Source organism: Lytechinus pictus, chromosome 3 (genome assembly GCF_037042905.1).
Source record: "Lytechinus pictus isolate F3 Inbred chromosome 3, Lp3.0, whole genome shotgun sequence".
In the NCBI taxonomy this organism is placed as follows: domain Eukaryota; kingdom Metazoa; phylum Echinodermata; class Echinoidea; order Temnopleuroida; family Toxopneustidae; genus Lytechinus; species Lytechinus pictus.
Genome location: NC_087247.1, coordinates 27791997 through 27814764, shown reverse-complemented (window position 1 = coordinate 27814764; position 22768 = coordinate 27791997). Strand labels below are relative to the sequence as shown.

At 35.1% G+C, this 22768-nt stretch overlaps 1 protein-coding gene across 1 annotated transcript; it reads left to right on the top strand.

The window, feature by feature from the left end:
• The first annotated feature begins 198 nt into the window (after positions 1-198).
• On the top strand, positions 199-22358 carry LOC129257503 (zinc finger MYND domain-containing protein 10-like). Its single transcript, XM_054895838.2, has 12 exons — positions 199-758; positions 2708-2816; positions 11263-11430; positions 12005-12084; positions 12507-12585; positions 13445-13533; positions 14656-14756; positions 15385-15557; positions 16126-16251; positions 16909-17030; positions 18260-18385; positions 20047-22358. The coding sequence occupies exons 1-12, from the start codon at positions 655-657 to the stop codon at positions 20141-20143; spliced, it is 1374 nt and encodes a 457-aa protein (XP_054751813.2). The 5' UTR covers positions 199-654; the 3' UTR covers positions 20144-22358.
• Positions 22359-22768: the final 410 nt, after the last annotated feature.

Here is a 22768-nt window from a genome sequence, read left to right as displayed (position 1 = left end):
GAGGGTGGAACAAGTCTATACAGCAAGAGAATGTTTATTAGGGTGACATTCTGATTCAGGAATTGGGTGACTGATTTGCAAAATATGATTGAAAATATGAAGTTTAAGTAAAGCCCAAAGAACTCATCAAATATTCCAGTAAACACAAATATTTTGAGTTCTATAACACAATTTGAATTTTCAGGGGCCACAGAACCGGGGGGGGGGGGGGGCTGGGGCCGGGGGTATATCAAGGATATGTTTATTTGTTTGAAATATTTAGTACATATCTACTAAAGTTAGATCAAGAGAAAATATATGATTATCAAAAATATATTTATATTTATTTACAATATTGCAAAGTGCGTGGTTAATTTGGGACATGATGACAGGAATATGGATCCACAATGGATATTGATGTGGTCTGGGGATATGGGGTCATGGACATGGTCAAAGCATGTCCATGGTCAAAGGAAAAAGACACCATTGGGATCCCTTGGTCTGCACTAGCACTGCCTTGCCATGTGCCTTGTCTGGATGGACTGGCGGAGCGGCCTAGCGTCTCGGCGGCGCCCGCCCGCGCCGCATCAACATCGGACGTTGTCGTTGTCAGGGACGCTATACCAGTGATCGAGCTATCGAGACTACTACGGTTGTTGTTTTTTCCGATAAAACATGGCAATTAATGATCCGTCTAGACAAGTTCTTCTTTCAGTTGAGGCTGAGGCATACGTTGAATCACTCGAAACATTCCGCGTCCAAGACATAGGTAGCAGCAAGTGAGTAAAATACCGCAATAAATTACCAAATCAAACATAACACAGACGAATCCAATTTTTTTCGTGTCCCACAGGTTCAATTTCATGTTAGCTATCCCCCCGTCCGTACTCCGTAGTTCATCATCATCATCATCATCCGTTAAAGTATGATGGTGGGCCCCAAGTCTGCGCACCTAACAATTTGAGTTAAGATTTAATTTTTTTTTCAAAATCTTTCAATTAGTAATGTTCCTTACATTATTAAGAGTAAGTGTACCTCTAGGCCCTACCAAATTTCTCATTAGGCCTAGGCCTAATTATTTAAAAAATGAAAGAAAATATAGGATTTTCTTGAAAAAACCTGGGGCAGTCATTTTCAGATTGAAAAAAAAATTATACCTCATGTCTGCGCACGCATTCACTTTGCACACGATTCGGGGATTTTGATGAGAAAGGCTGCATTTTGAGGCCGTCACATGAAATGCCCTAAATTCATTATTTTTCCACCATTTTGAGTCGGATTTTTTATGAATACCTGTCTATGTATTGCATGTTTAAAGTTCGTGCTCGTTGCGTATCTTCTTTTATTAGAATCGCGCAGATACACGTGTGCGCAGACAAGGGGGACTGCGCAGACTTGGGGGAACTTGCCATACAGTCCACCAGGTTGGTGTATCATCGTACTTGTAGAATTAAAAAAAATCAATAAATAATAAAAATAAAAAAATCAGCGCAATCTTAGCGCAACTTTATTTTCTGCACCTCAGCCTTGAAGCTGGCTACTAGTTCCCACAATTTCTTTAAATTTACTCAAAGGTTTCATATGATTTTGTCTCTTTATTCTCTTATATTCTGAAGAGTAAACTATACCTAGATCTAAGACTAGGTGTTGAAAAATTCTCATCCAGTAATAAAAAGTTGTATTAGCAAAAAATTACGATGTCGATGATGCCTGGCTTCATAATCATAGCTGTCTGACTCTGATTCTGACACTCCGTGACATACATAGACACTGACATTATGTCTATGAATGATCAGACAAAGTACGTGCTGCTAATAATTATAATAATATTTGATTATGCCCAGAATGAACAAATTTTTGGTTTCGAATGGGTCCAAAAATATGGATCGTTTTCGAAACTTGAAGTTTCGATGTGTCTATAGCCTAGCCTGGAGGCTTCTGGAGAGTAAGAGTAGTACTACCGATGTAAGTTAAGCTTACTCTCCATGAAGCCTGCGTCGGCATATTATTGCTCTACACCCACTGACGAATTGGGCAACAATAATGTTGCGCCAAAATACTTGATATTTTTAATTTTTTAGCCTATACTTGTGTACATGGGCTACAATATTGGTTGGCAACTTTTGGCCAAAAATTGTTAGTTTTTTTTTCATAAAATGACGTTTGAATTCATTAAAATATTAAAAGTAGAGGAGTGTTTACTTACCCATATGTTGTCGCCATCTTGCCGTCTTTGTTCGTAGCCAAAGATACTAGACGCGTATATCATGAGCAGTGCCAACTTAAGATTAAAAAAAAAATACTTGCGTCGGCTGATAAATATCATGAATCGTAAAATATGAAGTGATTTCATGACATTTATTAGCCGACGCAAGTATTTTATTTTATTATATTTCATATTCATTGGCTTATGTCACCCATCGTAACATTTGCCTGCAGTGAATTTAAGCAGTAACTTACACTCCAAAACATATGATACAGGATGTTAGTACCCATAATTTTTTTGTAAAGTGAAAATTTGAATGCATCCTAAAACAAGAGACAGACTATGACTGAAAGAGATTGCTTTATTATTAAAGAACATTTATACTCTGGCTACCCGTTTCCCTGGTATTTTGAAGGCATTTTTGTAGAAACCTTTTACATTATTTCTCTATGTATATTGCTAGATAATCTGTGTTTCTTTCACTTAATTTCTTAAATTTCACTCTTTTCTATACGTACATAGATGGATGAAACAACATGAATATTTAGAGAAACTCAATATGCAAGCTGTGCTTCACGCTTCAAGCAACCAAGATGAATTTGTCAAAGAGATGCTTTTATCACATGAAAAGGTCAGATAAGTAAAAATGGCAATTATTTATTTCTTCTGAATTTTAGGGCCTGTATTCTGAACTCTGGTTTAAAGTTGTGACTTACCGATGGCTAGCCAATCATAACATAACTCTCTAACAACAGGGAAGTTTAATTTGTCTGCACAATTGGTGCTCAATTGATTTCATAACTGCCTGGGAATAATAAAAAGATACATTTCTTCACCATTAAAACATGGGGAAAGAACACAATAAATAGTAGGCGGCAAGTAGTAAGAATTCCCAAAATTTTCTGTAGAATCTGATTTTTTGTGCTTATCCCCCTATTTTTAGGGTGCTGAATACGAATCTGCTTGTTGCCAAATTTATAAATGCCGTCTTCGACCGTTGCCATGGCAACAGATTAATTTCTCAAAAATTGTATGTATTCCCCTGTAAATGGTAGATAAACATGATATAAATTAGCCAATAGATTGATTTCAGGGTTCCAATCAAATACAAATGAAATTCAAAAATATTTAAGATCATCAAATTGGTTCCAATTGGCCCGTTGTCATGGTAACGGCTCATTTTTCCTCCAGAAAAGTAAAAAATGTGATTTAAAGTTGTAGAATCTGTTTTTTGTTTCATTTTCCCTGCGTTTAGGGTGTTAAACAAAGGAGTGGTTTTTGCTTAATGTATAAATACACTCCATTGCCATGGAAACCAAATAATACCTAATTTGGTAAAAAAAGGAAATAACATGGTAAAAAAAGACAATGGTGAGAAATAAAATAAAAGCAACCTACATGTAATCTACTTGCGTTGGGTTTTTCCCACTCATTTAGAATAAAAACTACATAAGTGTTATGCATGAGTTTATTGGAATGATAGGAATTGATGTTGCCTTGAGAATGCTTGAATTTAAAGATAAATATCAATATTGCAAATGGCCCGTTGCCATGGTAACATCTTATTTTTCTCAGAAAAGAACAAATTTTGATAAAAACATATAGAGTCACATTTTTTTAGTTCATTTCCGCTAAGTTTAGGTTGCTAAAAATAAATATGCTTGTTGGTAAATATGTAAGTACCATCTCAGACCATTGCCATGGCAACCAAATACCAACTTATTTGGTAAAAAATAACATGTTGAAAAAGGTAATGGTGGGATGTACAGTAAAAACGAACTAATCTACATGACCAAAACCAAAAACAAAACCAAAATTACGTAATTATTCTGCATGAATTCATTAGAATGATAAAAATTGATGTTCCCTTGGGAATGCTTGATTTTATTAATAAATATCAATGTTGCAAATTGCCTGTTGTTATGGTAACGGCTCATTTTACACCAGAAAAGTTTTAATAAAAATATGTAGAGTCTAGGTTGCTAAACTTGATATTCTTGTTGCTGCTGCTTTGATAGTGGTTAAATAATTTAATTTTATATGATAAATATCAATGTTGCAAATGGCCTGATGCCGTGGTAAACATCACTCCTCGCAAAGTTCCCTTCTGCAGACTTTCAACCTGAAGAAAGTAAACTGAGCAGTTTGGCATAGATCTGAATACATATCTTCAGAACCTCCCTGCACTCCCTACTCATTACGACATATTTTTTGAGCTGCTGAAGAAATCATCAAGGAAGAATATTCCACAAGAATGCCGTACAAGCTATACTCAGGGCCGGCAGAAACACCATGCAGATTCGGATCCTTGGGAAAGACTCTACAAAGTCCCAATCTAGGTCCCAAGTGGCCAACCAGCTTCTAGTGAACAGCCAAGGTAACCCTCATAATTACCCGCGAAGATCCACCCTAAAAGTGTGCGGACAGCCTGCCAAGAGTCATCTGAGTTCACAAGACCTTTCAGCATGAACGACTTGTGCAATGCTATCAAAGCAATGAAGATCAGCAAGGCAGCTGGATTGGATGATGTCCTCGATCTGTGAGCAGATGAAACATATTGGACCTGTTGCACTCCAACGGCTGCTTGACACGCTAAACTACTGTCTGAGTGAAAGCACAATGCCAAACTTATTGAGGAAATCAAGGGTAGTTGCCTTACTCAAGCCAGGCAGAAAACCAGCCAATGCAAAGAGCTACCGGCCCATATCTCTGCTTTGTCACACATACAAGATCTTTGAAAGGCTCCTACTCAAGCACATTGCTCCCTTGGTGAATGAGCTCCTCATTCCAGAACAGGCAGGATTTAGGCCAGGAAAGTCCTGTACTAGTCAACTGCTGAATCTGGCACAGTACATTGAAGATGGCTTCGAGAAAGGGTTGATAACTGGAGCAGCCTTTGTTGACCTCATTACAGCTTATGACACAATCATCGAATACTCACAAGGAAAGTCTTTGAGATGACAAAGGAAGGCTTAAGCTGACACAGATGATTCAGAGCATGCTCTCAAATCAGCAGTTTTTGTGCATCTCAGTGGTTTCAGTAGCAGAAGGCTGACACACAAAAGGTCTCCCACAAGGAAGAATCATCGTCCCACTCTTTAGCATCTACATAAATGACCAACCAATCCACCAAATATTGAGAGCTACCTGTACGCTGATGACATTTGCATTGCTTCACAGAAACAGTCCTCTGAAGAGATGAAAAAGCACTCAGCAATGCTCTGGTAGGCCTGACTCCTCACTACGCTGCAAATCATCTCTGGGCAAATCCAGAAAAAAACCCAACTCAGTGCTTTTCACCTAAAAAACAGAGATGCAGACCAGTAACTAAGGTTCAGATGGTATAGAAAATGGTTGGAACACACCAGTAAGCCAATTTACCTTGACGTCACCCTAGACATTTCCCTTACCTACAAAGACCATGTTTCCAAGACAAAGGAACAGCATCCTGAAGGAGCTTGCCAACATAAAATGGGAACAGATGCCAAAACCATCCGTGCGACAGCTCTTGCTCTATGCTACTAGACTGCTGAGTATGCAGTCCCCATCCGTTTTCGGTCATCACATGCTGCAATGATTGATACAGCCCTGAATGCTGCTTGCAGAGCAATTACTGGCTGCGACAAAACAAGAGCAGATGATCTCTACCTACTGTGTGGTATTGCCCATTTACACATTAGAAGATAGGTGCCAGCAAAGGTGGAAAAAACAAGCAAGAAGATCACCCTCTTCATCCACCCTTTAACTATGAACCTGCCAAAAAGAGATTCAAAACAAGATGTAGCTTCCTTCACTTGACTGAATCCCTTGATGGCTCTGCTCACAATCAAAGGGTCACCCAATGGTCCAACCATCTACAGTCTGTGACGCACAAGCTCTCCTATGGACCTAGCGAATCACTTCCTAGGTTCAAGTGAGGAATGTGGAGTGTAAAGATCTTTTTTTGACCATTTGTGCTCTAATAAATTATTAAAAAAAATAGCCAGTATGCCAATATTTCTAAGGGTTTGTGAAATTAGGGAGAATTCAGCTAGAGACCATTTTGAGAATATTTTGGGCCATTTGGCCTAGTAATCTGACAGAAATATTGATTTAGGGGTAAAGTTTTCAAGAGATTGATATGTGACATCTATTTGCTGAATTGAATTACCCCAACTTCAAACTCCAAGGTGGCTGCCAATTTAAGGGTCACAAATGTCTATATTTTAAAGCTAAACGTTAATGGAATAAAATAAATTTGCCAATCACATTCATGTATAATGTGTTTCTGGACAATTAATTGTATGAAGAAAAATTGACCATGAAATTCGTATAAAAGCTTTGAAATGGCTGCCGGAAACCATTAAAAAAAAAAAATGTGGGTGGATATTGCTATAAAGCTGATAAAAATATTATAAAGAATGAGTTTTATAGGGAAAAGGAAATCAAAATCTTAAGTCTATTTGATGAGTTGAAGTGATATTGACCTCCTGAACAGAGATTGACTATGATATAATTAAAATATCCAGAGTGGCTGCTGGTGGCCAGTTTGAAAAAAAAAGGAATTTGGGTTCATTTGTGCTATAAATGAGTTTTTAAAATAGCAACATGGAGATTTTTGAGGTTAGGAAATTAAAATCTTAAGTCCACACAGTTAACTGACCTAAACTTGACCGCCTAATCAGAGATTATCGCCATGAAAAAATCAAACTGACAGCTGCCTGTCATTTTGAAAAATGACAACTTTACGGGGTGATTCCATTTTGATAGAGAGTTGTTCAAAATATTTATTTGGGGGTTTTAGAGTCAAGAAATCAAAATCTGAACTACCTTTGACATACTGACCTTGCCTTTAAAACGAATCGCGGTCGGTAGCCATTAAGAAAAAAAGGGTCAAGGGTTGCAATATGGCGTTCCTCAGGGTTTTGTACTGGGACCTTTAATTTTTACTTCGTATTTATAACCACTTGGGGACACTTTGAACTGGTGTTCAGCCGCCTAGATAATAGTCACTTCAGCACATTCAGAATCGAGCAGTCGGTACCATTTCAACGGCCAGAAATTATGACCATGTGTTTCCTTTGTTCAAAGAGATTCACTTGCTACTGGTCAAAAACAGAATTATAGAAAAAATTGCTTTGTTTACTTGTCCATTGATAACCTGACACAACAATACATTTCATGCTGGGTTTTTGTTTACAGACCCTTTTCTATCCCCCAACTTAGGTCAACAGTGCATAAGTTTCACTGGTCCCAATATTCAAAATCCGTTCATGTCCTTCTGTACAATTGTTTTTTTAAAGCTTACAAACCTATGAATTTTATTTGTAACACCCACTTTATGTATTGAAAGCACTTGAAAAGTAGAATTATTCATTTTTATAATAATAAATAAAATAATATAGGATTTGTATAGTACTCCTATATTACCCTGGCTAAGCTGGACTACCGCATCCGGTGCTCACAGCTTTTTAAGGACTTATATCCTGCAGGTACCCATTTATCTCACCTGGCTTGAGTGCAGCACAATATGGATACATTTCTTAATGAAGGAAACACACCCTGGCTGGGAATCGAACCAATATCCCTCAGATTGAAAAAGTCTTAACCACTAGACAACGACGCCCCCCCCCCCCACAATTATATTGGAAATTGCTTTGAGCATGTTTACATGAAGAAGTGCTATAAATGTTAAAATGTATGTATTTATTTAATAGAAAGCTGTTCAAGATAATTTAACTCCAAAGTTTATTTGGCAAATTGACATAATCATGGCCACCTATTAGATATAACTGACCTTTTGAGGAAACAAAGGTAAAATTCTTCCATTTTTAATGTAGACTCAATGTGGGACTTTCATGAAAACCCTATTCATTTAATAATAGAATCCTAAGGGTTTTTTAACCTCAAAAGACCCTTGACCTTCACCTAGTGACATGATATCTAATTATCTTGAAAATTAATAAACCTAAGTAAAGTTTTTGATGTTGATACCACAGTACAGTCAAAGTTCATTGACCATAACTTTAACCTGAAACTCATGCACAATGATGTGATAGTTGAATACCTTTATGTCCAACTTTCTTGAAATAGATTTATATACGCACTCTCAAAGGTTTGTTTTTTCAGAAACTTTATGAGATTCAATGATAATAAAACAACATGGTCAAATTTTGGTGATCGTAAAATACCTATGACCTTGATCATATGACATGAAACTTGTGCAATATGATTTATTATATTTAATGATTACCCAATGTTTTGTTGAAATATCATAATATAGATCCATATATTTCCAAAATTATGAAAATATTTCTAAGTTTACTTTTTCAAAATGGACACCACCTGCCAATTTGGTTATGGCAATAATATCAGATTAGGAGGTCAAGACCACATCGCCTCCTGACAGATTTAAAATTGTCATTCATCAAATGTATGCCCCCCCCCCTTATTATTATATTTTACACTTTTAAGCACAAATCACCCAAAATCACTATACTCAAAATGACTATCTGCGGTCATTTTGGAGTTACAATACTGGATTTCATGCAGAATAAGTACCATTTTTCTTCAAAAATTGTCCAGCATTAAAATGAGTGTAATTGGATAATTCATTTGAGTACATGTTATGTGGATTGGATTTAATTCTAAATTGAAAATGGCCCGAAGAGAGTATTTTTACATTAACAAGCATATGTACAGTTGAGGACAGAAGTTTACATACACCTAGGAATTTTTTAAAAAGTTGACAATTGCCAAACATCATTAAACTTACTGTATCTTATAAACTATTTTTTGCTATCATGACAAATTTGATATCAAACAAATGAGTATGTCTTGCCCCTTCATCAAATTGCTTTGTCATCTGGAGCTGAAATATTTAGGTGTAATTTTTCCAAAAAAAATCTTCATATTTTAGACGATTTAAAAATAAAAACTTGACAAAAACATTTCATATTTTTGCTAGTTACTTGTCAACACAAACATTTCAGATCACACTTTTTGTTCAGTGGTGACATATCATGATAGAAAAAGTGATATAAATCATAGATTTGACATTTATATATTTCTATGAAACGACGTTTGAAAATATAATAACAATAGAATAGTTTTATACGAATATTACTACTTTTCTTCAAACAAAATTTCACCTGATATTTACTTTAATCCCATCGGCATCCTTATCATGTGAAAGAGCTTAATATGCTCTTTCATTTGACACCAAATTCGTCATGGTAGTATTTATATTTCTGAAGATATAGTAAATTTTAGGATGTTTGGCAAACGAACAAATTTCACTGAATTCCATGGGTGTATGTAAACTTTCGGCCTCAACTGTATGTTGAGCGACCTAAAATTAGGGGAAATGAAAGATTTTTTTTTTTTTTTCAATTTTGTAATTTTCTGAGAAAAATAAGATGTTACCATGGCAATGGGAGGTTTGCAACATTTATATTTATATTTATATTAAATGCAAGTGTTACCAAGGCAACATCAATTCTTTTCTTTCTAATGAACTCATGCAGACTACTTTCTGTATTTTTTGTTCAATATTTAATGGTTCAAACCTTACGCATGTAGATTGTGATTTTCATGGTATTTTCCACCATTATCTCCCCCATGTTATTTGGTTGCCATGGCAATGACCTAAGATTGTATTTATACATTTAGCAACAAGCACATATAGATCTAGCATCATATAATTAGGGGAAATGAAAGAAAATTCAGATTCTACAATATATTTTATCAAATAAAAAATAAGCTGTTACCATGGCAACGGCCAATTTGCAATATTGATATTTATCTTTAAATTCAAGCATTGTCAAGGCAACATCAATTCCTATCATTCCAATGAACTCATGCATAACACTTATGTAGTTTTTTAGTAAATGAGTGGGAAAAACCCAATGCATGTAGATTACATGTACATGTAGGTCGCTTTTATTGTATTTTTCGCCATTGTCTTTTCTTACCATGTTATTTCTATTTTTACCAAATTAGGTATTATCTGGTTGCCATGGCAATGGAATGAGAGTGTATTTATACATTTAGCAAAAACCACTCCTATGTTTAACACCCTAAACGCAGGGAAAATGAAATAAAAAACAGATTCTACAACTTTAAATCAAATTTTTTACTTTTCTGGGGGAAAAATGAGCCGTTACCATGGCAACGGGCCAATTGGAACCATTTTGATGATCTTAAATATTTTGAATTTCATTTGTATTTAATTGGAACATTGAATTCAATCTATTGGCTAATTTATATCATGCTTATCTACCATTTACAGGGAAATACAAGCTATTTTTGATAAATTAATCCGTTGCCATGGCAACGGTCGAAGACGGCATTTATAAATTTGGCAACAAGCAGATTCATGTTCAGCACCCTCAAAATAGGGGAAATAGCACAAAAAATCAGATTCTACAGAAATTTTTTGGTAACCTTAAATATTATGACGAGGAGCTGTGTACTAAAAGATGAAAGATAATGTAAACAAAATTTTGACATTTTTGATTTCCCATTATTGTAGCAGTTAGACCACTGCCTGTAAAAATAAAACTGGACTTCAACGGATCTATTACTCACTTACTCTTTCTGTCATGCAATACATTATTTTTTGTAGTAATATCCTGTTTTTATTCTATTTAATTCAATTCATTTAAAGTACTTTATATGTTTCATTGAATTTCAGAAGTCTGAAATGAACTTACTTACTATATCTAGGTTTAAAATTCTTTATTTTTGTTTTTGAATTTGACAGTGTTAGGGCACCTTATTTTTTTCTTGATGTTATAGATGAAATGAATTTTCAATTTGTTTAAAAGAATAAAATGCAATAGAGGAAGCACTTAGTTTCTACATCTAGGTTCGAAATGGTTAATTTTTGCTTTTGGATTTTACACTGGTAGGACACCTAAAATTATTTGAAACATAATTGGTAAAATGTATTTATGTTTTTGTTTAAGCTCACGATCGAAATGCACCTATCTCTCTATATTAAGAGGAAAGGCATATTATATTTTCATATTCAGTTTTGTATACTGGTATTCTACTACCTGTGGTAAACCCAAGGGTATTTTGTATTTTTTTTCCAGATACCTGTTGTGATTCAAGAACTACTTGCTCTTGAAGTTTGGAAGCAGAATGTTTTTTCTGTCATTCAGAGAATGGACTTTGAACCCAAGACAACCTTTCCTCTCTACATGGCTTTGTACCACGAGGCCACGCTCTCAAACTTGTTGGAAACAATTCTTTTTCATAAGGTGAGTTTTGGGGAAGAAAGTCATCCGTGGGCTTGATGGAGTCATGTACCCACATAAATGAAAATTAATTATTTTTTATATATATTATGAAAATGAATGGAATAAGAAAAGAATACGGGGGAGGGGGGGGGTGGGGGATAAAATGATATCAATAAATGATGTTACATTAATCAATATTCATATAAAGGTTTAGTCGTTTTCTTGCTAAAGTGTCTTCTGACAACATTGCACCTTGTTTATTTATTTTTTCAATGTTCTAAATTGAATTGCACTCGTGGATCGTTGTAAGGGGTTGTAAGTAAGCAGTAGAGGTGGATTAATAGTAGTAGCAGAAGTAGTTTAGGTAACAAAATTTTCATTTAAGTATTGTGTAAAAAGTTTTGCCATTAAGTACATGCTGAAGTCTTTGAAATATGATTTAAAAAAAACTTAGATTTTCATTCTTACATTATACTTACTGCGATTATGAACAATGATCTTGAAACACAATTCAGTTTCCAACTTGGTGCTTTTTAAGAACCATGATGATTTTTTTGGCAATATAAACTGGATACTTCAAAACTTTCTGTTACAGGAACCATGTGAAGCTGCTGAAGAATGCATTTTAGATCTGGTTGATTACTGTCATCGTAAAATCACTGATCTCATTGCAAGGTATATTATGTAAAGCAGTCTTGACAAGAATTTAATGTGTAGCCCTTTTCTCTTCAAATTGGCAACATTAATATTTATCTTTCATAGGTGCATTTTTTTTCAATTTTTTTTTCAAAAGGTCTTTGTGTTGGAAATAGATAAAGATTTGATAAGAATATCCTTACAGATTTGAAAATTGAATGATTTGCTATTGAATTAAAACTAAATTTTAGGTTTCAAATTGTTTTTTGCCAATTAAGGAGTGTGGTAGTAGCTAGTAGTATGAATCAAGAAGATACATTTAAATTTCACCAATACTAATTTTAATGATTGTTTATAATTTTACTTCCCATGGATTTAAAGATGCTGATGGATTAAACAGTTTTAGTTTCACTAGATTTTCTGTAAAGTCGTTTAACTTATTTTGATTGATTTATATGTAGGCAAGAAGAGAATGGTGATAAAGAAGAAGCAGATCTTCCTCAGGATGGCAAATCAATAGATGAATCATCTGCGATGGAGGTAGGTTGTTCTTAGGGGCGGCAAGGGGGGGAGGTGAGTCGGTCAGGGAGGCTACTGCCTCATATGATTAAAAGAGAGTTTTGGGGTTGTTTAATATCCCTCTATTATTCAATTGAGAATAAAAATATGTCACCTTTACGTTGTTTTGCCCCACCCCCTATTGAATAATTATGGGGTTGCCCCTGGTTGTTCATTTTTTTCATTAAAAGATTAAAGAAATATTTTTGAATTTCTTGGTGTATGTATTCATGTGTGCCTTGCGAAGGGGTGGGGGGACTTCGGGGGCTACTGTTTTAGCTTACCAGCCAAGATTTGTACATTGGATGCTACAATTTCCATGGCTATTTGGGGCATTTCTGGGGCAAATTTCCCAGGCACCCCTTGTAATTATGTTTATTTTCTAACAGTATATGCGATCATCTACCACAAAACCACCACTAAATCACAAATTTATCTTTCCTTAATTTAGCTTAATTGGAGAGCAAAAAATCATAGCTTTGATATAACTTGCCATGACTTGATCCTTTGAATAATGCTGAGAATGTCCAAGAAAAGTGAGATGTTTTTGCTTTTAAAAAAAATGCCGCTCATAGGAATCACTCCACCATATCAACTTCATATTAATTTCACAGTGCAAAAAAGGTATGTAATTCAAACATCCTTAATACTTGATTCTTTTATGGGGCATAACACACAGCTCTGCAATGCTAATATGCAGATATTCATAACAGTGTAGTAAGTTGGAAATGACATATGGAGATGGCCTAATTTCTGTTCCTGTAAATCATTTACTTAATCATCACTCTCAGTTTCTGCATAGTAACACATTTGAATGATAAATTGCCTTTTGTATTTTCAGGAATTAAGGAGACAGCAGCGTAAGATCCAGTATGACGTGAGCATCAAGGCAATATCCATATTTAGATACATCACTGACAATCTATCCAGGTATGGAGGGAGAAACATGTTTTTTTTAATAATATCTTTTAAGGGTGTTTGTGTCTTCCCCTTTAAGTGAAAATTGATGATTTTCACCATAAAGGAATGAATGAAATGGTGGAAAATGCACATTGTGTTGCTAGATCTGGCTGGGTAGTCTCATTTTCATTGGACCAAATGGTTCTCTACAAACTAGGATTAGACCATTTGAAAATGAAATGAAAAGTCAACAGAGTTTCACACTCATTATAATACACTGTTTTTAGCTTAATATAGGTTTCATTATTTCATGACATTTAGAAACTGAAACAGAAATAATAATAATATTGATATTTGTAGGGGGCTTGATAGGGATGTTTCAAATTGCGCAGGTGGGCTGAATGACATTAAAAATAACACATTTATGAACTAAAAAAAGAAATGGATAGCTTGAATTATCTCATACTTGACTAGCTCGATCTATAATCATGCTAGAAAATACCATGGTTTGAAGACCTTTGAATGATTTTTTAAATACCTTGACTTATAAAATAATAATAATAATGTGATTTGTAATGCGCCAAATCCACTCTGCAGAGTGCCCAAGGCGCAGTAAAAGAAAGAGAGAGAGAGAGAACAGTACAAATACAAAGATAATTTGAGGAACAATTAAGAATAGGAAGCATTGAACAGACGCGTCTTAAGGTACCGTTTAAATGTTTCAATGGAAGTGCAGCGACGGATAACCAGGGGAAGGTCATTCCAGTGAACAGGGCCAGCGTGAGCAAAAGCAGATTTGGGAACGACTAAGAAACCAGAGTTGGATGAAGGAAGGGACCTGATAGGAGTGTATTTGTTAATTAAATTAGTAATATGAAAGAGGTGTTGTGGCTCAGTGGACAAGTCTCCAGACTTTAAACCACAAGGTCCGAGGTTCGAATCCCACTACAATTGTGTTCATTGGCAAGACGTTTATCTACATTTGCCGCTCTCCACTCAGTTGTAGTAAATGGGAAGTCAGTTGGAAGAAATTCCTTAAATGCTCGAGCACTCAATCAGAGTAGCCGTGCTAATCCAGTGATAATTGTATTAAGTGTTATATAAATGTTGCATATTATTATATTAATACTGATCTTTATTTTAATTCTGCAGTCTTTCACTGAGTGTGACAACAAGAATCTTAAACACCCTGGATCTACCCAGCCTCCTAGTACAGCTTGTCGACGATCCACCATGGACAAAATACAAAGATGGTATGTACATTACTATTAATATCATTATTTATTTGGGCATCACATGTGCCTGGGAAGCGAAAAGCAAAATGAATCCTTGTGGACTTTTGGTCTCTCCTTCCAATAGAGTACCGAAGTGTGACGTCATTAATTTTCCCTTTTTGCATTTCAGTGTTTTTTATACTATATTTTGGCAGTGCTCTATGAAATACCTCCAAAATCCGAATTTGGTTGGAATCTGTCCATGGGGGCCTTAGATATGACCTCATGAATACATAATTAGCCCCATTAGAACCAACCCAATAATACATTGATTTCAGTGGGGCTAATGATATATTCACGAGGTCATATCTATGGCCCCCATTGACCTATTACCACTAAATTTGGGTTTTGGAGGTATTTCATCATACTCAACCAAAATATGGTATCAAACACGCTAAAAAAAATTGTGACATCATCACTTTGGTATGACTGATTGGAGCTGTTCAGGTGGCCTACACCTACACAGGGTAGGATATGCAATTGGAAATAAAAGATTTCTACATTTTGTCATCTTTATTACATGTTCCCTTTGGTTGACAATAAATACTTGTGTTTTTTCCCTCCGTCCATGTGTTATTGGATATTACCTGTATTGTTATAATAACAGGAAAGTTGACCAAGTACATAGACAACAAGTGGCAAGAGGTAGCCCCCAGTGACAGGCTACAGTTGACTAAGCTTGAGGGGCAGGTCTGGATTGCCCTTTACAACCTTCTCATGGGACCAGATTGTCAACAGAAATATGCGTTCAATCCACACAACAAGGCCCAAATACTCAAGGTACCATTATGTCCCTGGTGGACAAGAATTTCAAATTTTGCAAAAAAATATATAACTTTTTTTTTTACTAAATGATTGGTTGTGTGATGTGAAAGTCAGGGAGTAATCAAACTTTGTTTCACAGTATTATAAGAAGAAAATTTGCATATTTCATATTTCATATTTCAAAGAATATAAAGAAATAGTGATTGGGTGATGTCATTGGATTCCCTATTTGAATAGCCTACTGACTGTGATTTTCATATAACTGTTTTGTGAAATTGAGAAAGACTTTAAAATGCCTATTAAACTATGTTATTTTATATCCCACTAAGAAGAAGTTTCAGCATTAAGCATGTTTAATTCTTTGTATTTTTATTCCAATTTTAGTTTGGTGTTTTCATTCCCTTTAGGAAATATTTAAGAAATATTCTGTAACAATATTGAAGACTTTCAAATCTAAATTAAAGTCTTGTCTAGTCTTGTCTTGTCTAATATAATCTGTTCTTTGATCTATCATCTATGAATATCATATATAAATACTTATCATGCTTAATATTATCATTGTCATTATGTATTTTTATTACAGTTACGATCACATCTGACAGAAGTGTTGCTAGATCAGATACCTAGCTTGTGTGATCTCCAGCGCTACCTTAGCAACCTCTCCATGATGGAGCCCCCAGCAGCTCAGACAGGCCTAGTTTTAGAACAGGTAAGATTGGTGGTTCAACCCCTAGTAAACTAACAATTTGAACCCTCCACCTGTCAAAACTTTATGAGTGATAAACTTGATTGATAGTAAAATTGATTTAGCGATATTGAGAGTAGACCAAGTGAATATAAGCCTTAAAATACACATTTTAAAATGTGTAAGAAGATGTATGAATTGACAGAAGGCTTTAATTCTGTGTTATCGAAAGAGGGAGTCTGCCCCCCCCCCCTGGAAAAAAACACCAATGACTAACTGAAAAATGATTAAAAAATAAAGGAATTACAATTTCAGGGATTGAAAACAATATGGATTTAAATCAAAGATTTCTAGTAGATCTTATGCATGTGATGTCATAATATCATAGCGGCCTCCCTCAGAGGCTATAGGAGAACACAGGTAAACAGAGTTGTAGCTGCAGATTACCAGCGCATGCAAGGCAGGGGTTTCGGCCTCTAATATGGTGGCACGATGATGTCAATTGCATATGGTCCATTCTCAATATCAAAACAAAACAAATTAGAGAGAATTTAAGAACATGTATGTAATTAAAGGAGTAATGGATATTGATTGCATCTCATTTTCATTTGATGTTGGTTTTTTTTTTTTATATATGTATGACTAACCAGAAAGGAAACCTTTTTTGTACACTCAATATAGGTTCCAGAGATCCGGGAGAGACTTCTGAAAGAGAATGAAAGCAAGTGGAAGGCTATTGCCAAGCATCAAGTCAAGAACTTCTTTAATTCTTCTGCCCAATCAATGAGGGACCAAGCAAAAATGTGAGTCTCTATGGAAAACATTACCATTTGCTGCGAACTGATAAATTTATGGCGAACCCTATATCCCTGTAGCTGGCTACCAAAGAAGATAATTTTCATCCGTGACATAATCTCTAGTATTATTTGGTGAAGTTTCCCTAAAACAATGTAATTCCTTGAATCTTTTTTATTGATGACAGTGTTAGGGATGTTTGAATGGTTTTCCCCTTTGAGTTTTGGAATTTGCCAATTTTTTTTAAAAATAAAATTTATTACCCAAATAGGGCTTCCACGATTGACAGATTTCATAAATATCTTTTTAACCTCTTTAAGAGGGTAAAATATTGGGTTCAAAGTTTTCCCTTTATATTATAGTTTTACACATTCAAGTTCAACAAAGTCTTCTTCATGGATGTCAGTGGCATACAGATGGAGGGCTTGGGCCCTCCAAAAATGTCCATGACCAAAAAGACAAAAATTAAAAAGAGAAAAAGAAGTAAAGGAAAGGAAAAGGTTGAAATATAACGATATTTGTTGAATATGACATTAAAAACCTATCACAAAATTGGGTTTTCCTTTTTAAAAGGCCAATATTTTTGCTCGCTCACAACTTTTAAAGAAATTTTCCCCACATACACCATTCCATGCCTCCTCAAAATTTTTGGCTCATTATGTCACAAATGGATGTATAGAACAAATGCATTGTGTTTTAAGAGTTTATATCAGTTTCAATCTTACATATGTAATTTGTTCAAACATATACAAAACACCAACCACAAACTTAACTGTCTCTTACCAGCAAAACGTGAAACCAGATACACACTGAGAAAAACTAATTTTCTTGACTTACCAAAGTGTAAAACCAATAGGTATAAAAATAGTTTTATTCCCTGGTGCTTATATAATTTGCAATGATGATTTATGTTTTGTTTCAGATTCTTGTTTTTGTCTGGACTGAGTTAATGGCATTATTATGGGCGTGCAATTTAGGACAGTATTTCTTGATTTTATGTATGTCTGTGAATATGTGTTTCTCCTTTTAAATGTATAATAATTATATTTTATTACTTTAGATATTTTAAGATACTCTTTAATATGATGTTTATTCAATTTTAATATATAAATTATCAATATTTGTAAGATATGAAGTTTATAATTGTCAACCATTTTTATTTGTACATAATCCAACCTTGTATACGGTTGCAATAAAGATTGAATTGAATTGAATTGGTAATCATCTCTTTTTGTAGGTTTGCAGACATGTATAACTTTGATGTACTAGAGTCCTTGATAGCCGAACCACCAAAGTGTGCCCTCTGTGGTTCACCAGCTGCCAAGAGATGTTCACGCTGTCAGAATGAATGGTACTGCAGAAGGTCAGTATTGTTTATATTAATCGAATAAAAGTTATTAAAGATATAAAGTTATGTTATGTCAGGAAGGTCTTACATAAAGGGGGTGTGGTCAGAAGTATCCATTATCAACACATTCACTATCATTTCTTTATTTTTGTCCCTACGAAAAATGTAAGTTAATATAGCTTCTTTCAGGGTTACCAGCCCATCAGGGAAATCAGGGGAAAATGTTTTACTTCTTCCAGTCAGGGAAATATCAGGGAATTTGATTAAAAAATACATAAAATCAGGGAAAAATGCGTCAAATGAGGGAAAAATCAGGGAAATTTGATCAGCCCAAAAGTCGAAAGCACGGTAGTCAGTCAGACTCTGTTATACTTTTTTGCATATCAAAACAACATCCATTGAACGACTGGATATGGTGGTACTAATTAGTTTTACACTATTGTTTTTATACTGAAAATACATGTAATTCACTGCAACAACTTAGAAAACATGCAAAACCGGGAATGGGTTTAAATAATTATCAAGGAATTTTTAAACTTCATCAGGGAAAAATCAGGGAATTTTGTTTTCTTGAAAAGCTGGGAACCCTGTCTTTATGACTACATTATCCAGTGACAAGTTGGTGATAAATGATCCATGGGAGTATTTATTTTACTATCACTACATTACATTGTCCATGGTTTAGATAGTGGCAGCCTTGATCTTCTTTCTACATAATTCATTATTAATCCTAGTTATTAATGATCCATCATTTATCATTCTTGTTTATATTATACATTTTCTATTCTCTTTGCATTGATGGTTCAAGTAAAACTTTTTCAAGTTTTAACATTTGATATTTCAAACCGTAACATACAAACTATCACATTTCAGTGTTATGCTTCCCTTTTCAAAAGAGAACAATATTTGTTAAACTCGACTTTTTGCTGAGGGTAATTCGTCTTTCTTGAAGTATGCAACCAGGGCCCCATAATACAAAGGTTGACGATTAATTGCTAAATGAAATGGGTTATCAAGACTATCTTTGCATGCTGTAGACTGACATGGAACCAGTCAGAATGGTTCTTTGATTTTAGCAATTAATCGCTGACCTTTGTGTTACAGGGCCGTAATGTGTTTATGTGAAGGCCTATTTATAGTTTATTTCTCTTTCATGTATCTATGTGACACCAGACATGGTGGCTCAGTGGTAAAGTGCCCACCTCATGAACGAGAGGCTATGGGTTCAATCCCAAGCTGAGTCACGCAAAAGACTTGAAAAATGGGACCTTCTGCCTTCTTGTAAGGTGTTTGACGTATTAGAGTGGAGAAGGGTAAATAATAATGTCATTTAGAGCCCACTGGGAGAACAGTGTAATAATAATAATAATAATGATATAGGGTATCTGTATAGCCCACATATTCACCTTGTTAGGTGTTCAAGAGATTACCCCAGCTAAGCTATTAAAGCTAGTCTACCAATGATGGTGCTTACAGCTTTTAAAAAAATTACTTCCTGCCAATACCCATTTACCTCACCTGGGAAGGAATTTACGGCTGGTATTCGAACCCACGGCCCTCTGTTTCAAAGTCCTGCGTTTGATTCCCAGCCATGGCATAATTTACTTCACTAGGACTGAAGTGGCTACCCTGGGTTAATTATCTTAATATTTATTCTGTGTTTTATATCATTACAGAGAGTGTCAGGTCAAACACTACAGCAAACACAAGATAGCATGCAATCTCATGGTGGAAGCTGAACAGAAACTCAAAGAAGTTTCATTAAACAGCTAGCATTCAAGAATCACAGACTATCACACAATGAACATTGAACATGGAATAGCTCATCTGTGGAGAGTGCATTTACAGTAACCACGGTAACAGATTATTCCCATCCACCGCTGTTGGAAGGGCAGCCAAAGGGGCCTGGTTATCTAATGCATTGACTACTGAATTCTGAAATTGCCATATGCTTTGTATGGGAGTGTCCAGTTCAGTTGCAGTTGGCAGTAGAACTGCACTTAGGTGGAGACTAATGCTGTGAATGTGATATTACAAAGGAACATTACACCATGACGATGATGATGATGGGTTCTTATAAAGCGCCGGTATCCGCCTCTGCTGGGCACTCATGGCCCTCGCTCAAAACTAGGAACTGTGTCTCACAAATTTCAATGTCTTCAAACAGTGCTTAGAATCATCATTCAGTTCAATCACTGTTCTTGTAGCGCTTACAGTTATGTCATTTTTGCGATGATGTTGGAGTGATGACGCTTATGCCATGTGACGCTGACATTGATTACAATGATTAGCGCTCAAAGGATAACATCGTGGTAATCTTTGCATTGTTGGTGCCAAGCACAGTGAGGAAGGGTGGTATATTTCATAAGAAATTGAATTAAATATTTGATGAATACCACACTAAAATAAGTCATCTTTATACCAAACAAATTGAAATTCATTCAAATACTACTATTCTTATAAAAATTTATTACAAAATGCAGTGTATCTTTTGACATCTTTTTACATGTTCAGGATTTAAAATATGTTTTTGGTGAATGAGTTTACAGCAAATACTTCATAAAATCTTAGCCTTACTTAACTCAAACATTGTATTTTTAGTCTAAAAATCACTTGACCAATGTGAAACAGTGTTGCTCTATACTGTTTGTTGAAGATTGAGAATGAATATAATCATTCATCTTAAAATCAGATCTACAAATTATAACTTTGTTACATGTTATGCCATATAGCTATATAGATAGCCAAAACATATAGCCAAGTGTAATTAGTCCATAGCACGACACATGATATGATCGAAATCTGTTATTTTCCCGGCTGGTCACCATCGATAAAAATATTTACCAGCTGGTCAAATGAATATATTTTACTACGTGTATGGCGCCCTCTCGGAGAATAAATGTTGCCAATGCATGTCTAATCAATTGTATCAGTTGGCTCAGACGAGAAGTTTTTTTTTCCAATTCCTTGTTGGTAGAGTTCGCATATGGTGTGTGAATGATGATATTTAATATTTCAGATATTTTCTTGCGGTTTCACTGCCCCTTTATTTGTAATAAAGTTCAATTCAGTGTAAAATTGGAATTTCAGGTGGTATTTCTTGTACAAAGACCTGCATCAGTAAGTACAAAAAATGCATTTAATAGATATGATTCATATATGATTACCATAATGGATTTTAAAGTCTAATAAGTCATGTTGATTATTGTGATGATGAAAAACAAGTGAAATCCATTCATGGCTGTGTAAGAGTCTACATCTCCTACACTCATGAATAAACTATAAAAAAAAAACTCACCAGCTTTGAAGTGCTTGATACAGAAATAGATGATAAGACCTCCAATTCAACAGAAGTGCAAAATATGTGAATGAAGAATGGGGAGGTCACGCTGCAATGATGACCACGCCCATGAGGCCTCAACCCAAAATGCATTGCGATGAGGTTGAGTGAAGTGTTCTCCAAAGTAATACCGCACAAATCCCACTTGGACAGCACAAGCGATGGGTACAGTATTTATGGATGGAAATCAAAATGATTTAGCTAAAAGTCGGTTTTCCTGATGATGATGCAAAATATGACTGTAGATAACCCAATGTGTAATAATCCACAAATGTTGAAGTGGTTCTTGCTGCATTGAGAGAAAATAAGGACGACTCCTAGAAATTGTACACATCCACAGTTGGTGAAGACTTACTACTGAGTGCAGTGAAGTATAGTTCATGGGGTTTTTCTCATGCTTTATTCTAACTGGTTTCTTGTTGCTAGGTGAGGAAAACACCTTGTAACGGTAGCAAAAGAAAGAGAGGTGAAGCATTCCTTGGATGTTAATGAGTACAAGAATGAATTCTTGGCTACTACTTAATAACAATTATGTCTAGACCAGCGGCACAAAAGAATCAAGTTGAAAAGAACAAAAGAATAAGATTGTGGATCACCTGTCCTGTGTATGGTCAAAATAAACTAATTGATGATCAAGCTCTGTTCAAAGGTAATTGATGACTGATAAATTACTCTTGTTGGTGGGTGACGTTTCATAAAGCTGTTTAAGTTACTCATGACTTTATGTACGACTGGAAACCGATTCCGGCTCCATGACATTTGCTCTGATGGAAAATATGCATGTTAATTAAGCCAAGGATAAAACCAAACCTCCAAAACTAAATAAACCATAATCCTTATCACTATTGAATTCTGAAACTATTGCAATTCTAACTCTATACCTATGCCGTCTGAGATTTTGTAGCTAGATCAGATTTTCAGTCATTTTAATTCCGTAAGTCCCATCAGCTAAAGTTGACATCCAATTTGTATATATAAATTATTATTGATAAGAAGCATCAGAATGCAAAGTTTATTTGTCAAATTTTGGTGAGAGTTGAAGGAAATTTAACTGCATT

Excerpts from the sequence above, each read along its gene's own strand:
- LOC129257503 (XM_054895838.2), top strand. The coding sequence starts at position 655 with ATGGCAATTAATGATCCGTCTAGACAAGTTCTTCTTTCAGTTGAGGCT. Across the intron at positions 759-2,707 it reads CAAGACATAGGTAGCAGCAA|ATGGATGAAACAACATGAAT; the intron begins GTGAGTAAAATA and ends ATACGTACATAG. Across the intron at positions 14,757-15,384 it reads ATGGACAAAATACAAAGATG|GAAAGTTGACCAAGTACATA; the intron begins GTATGTACATTA and ends TTATAATAACAG.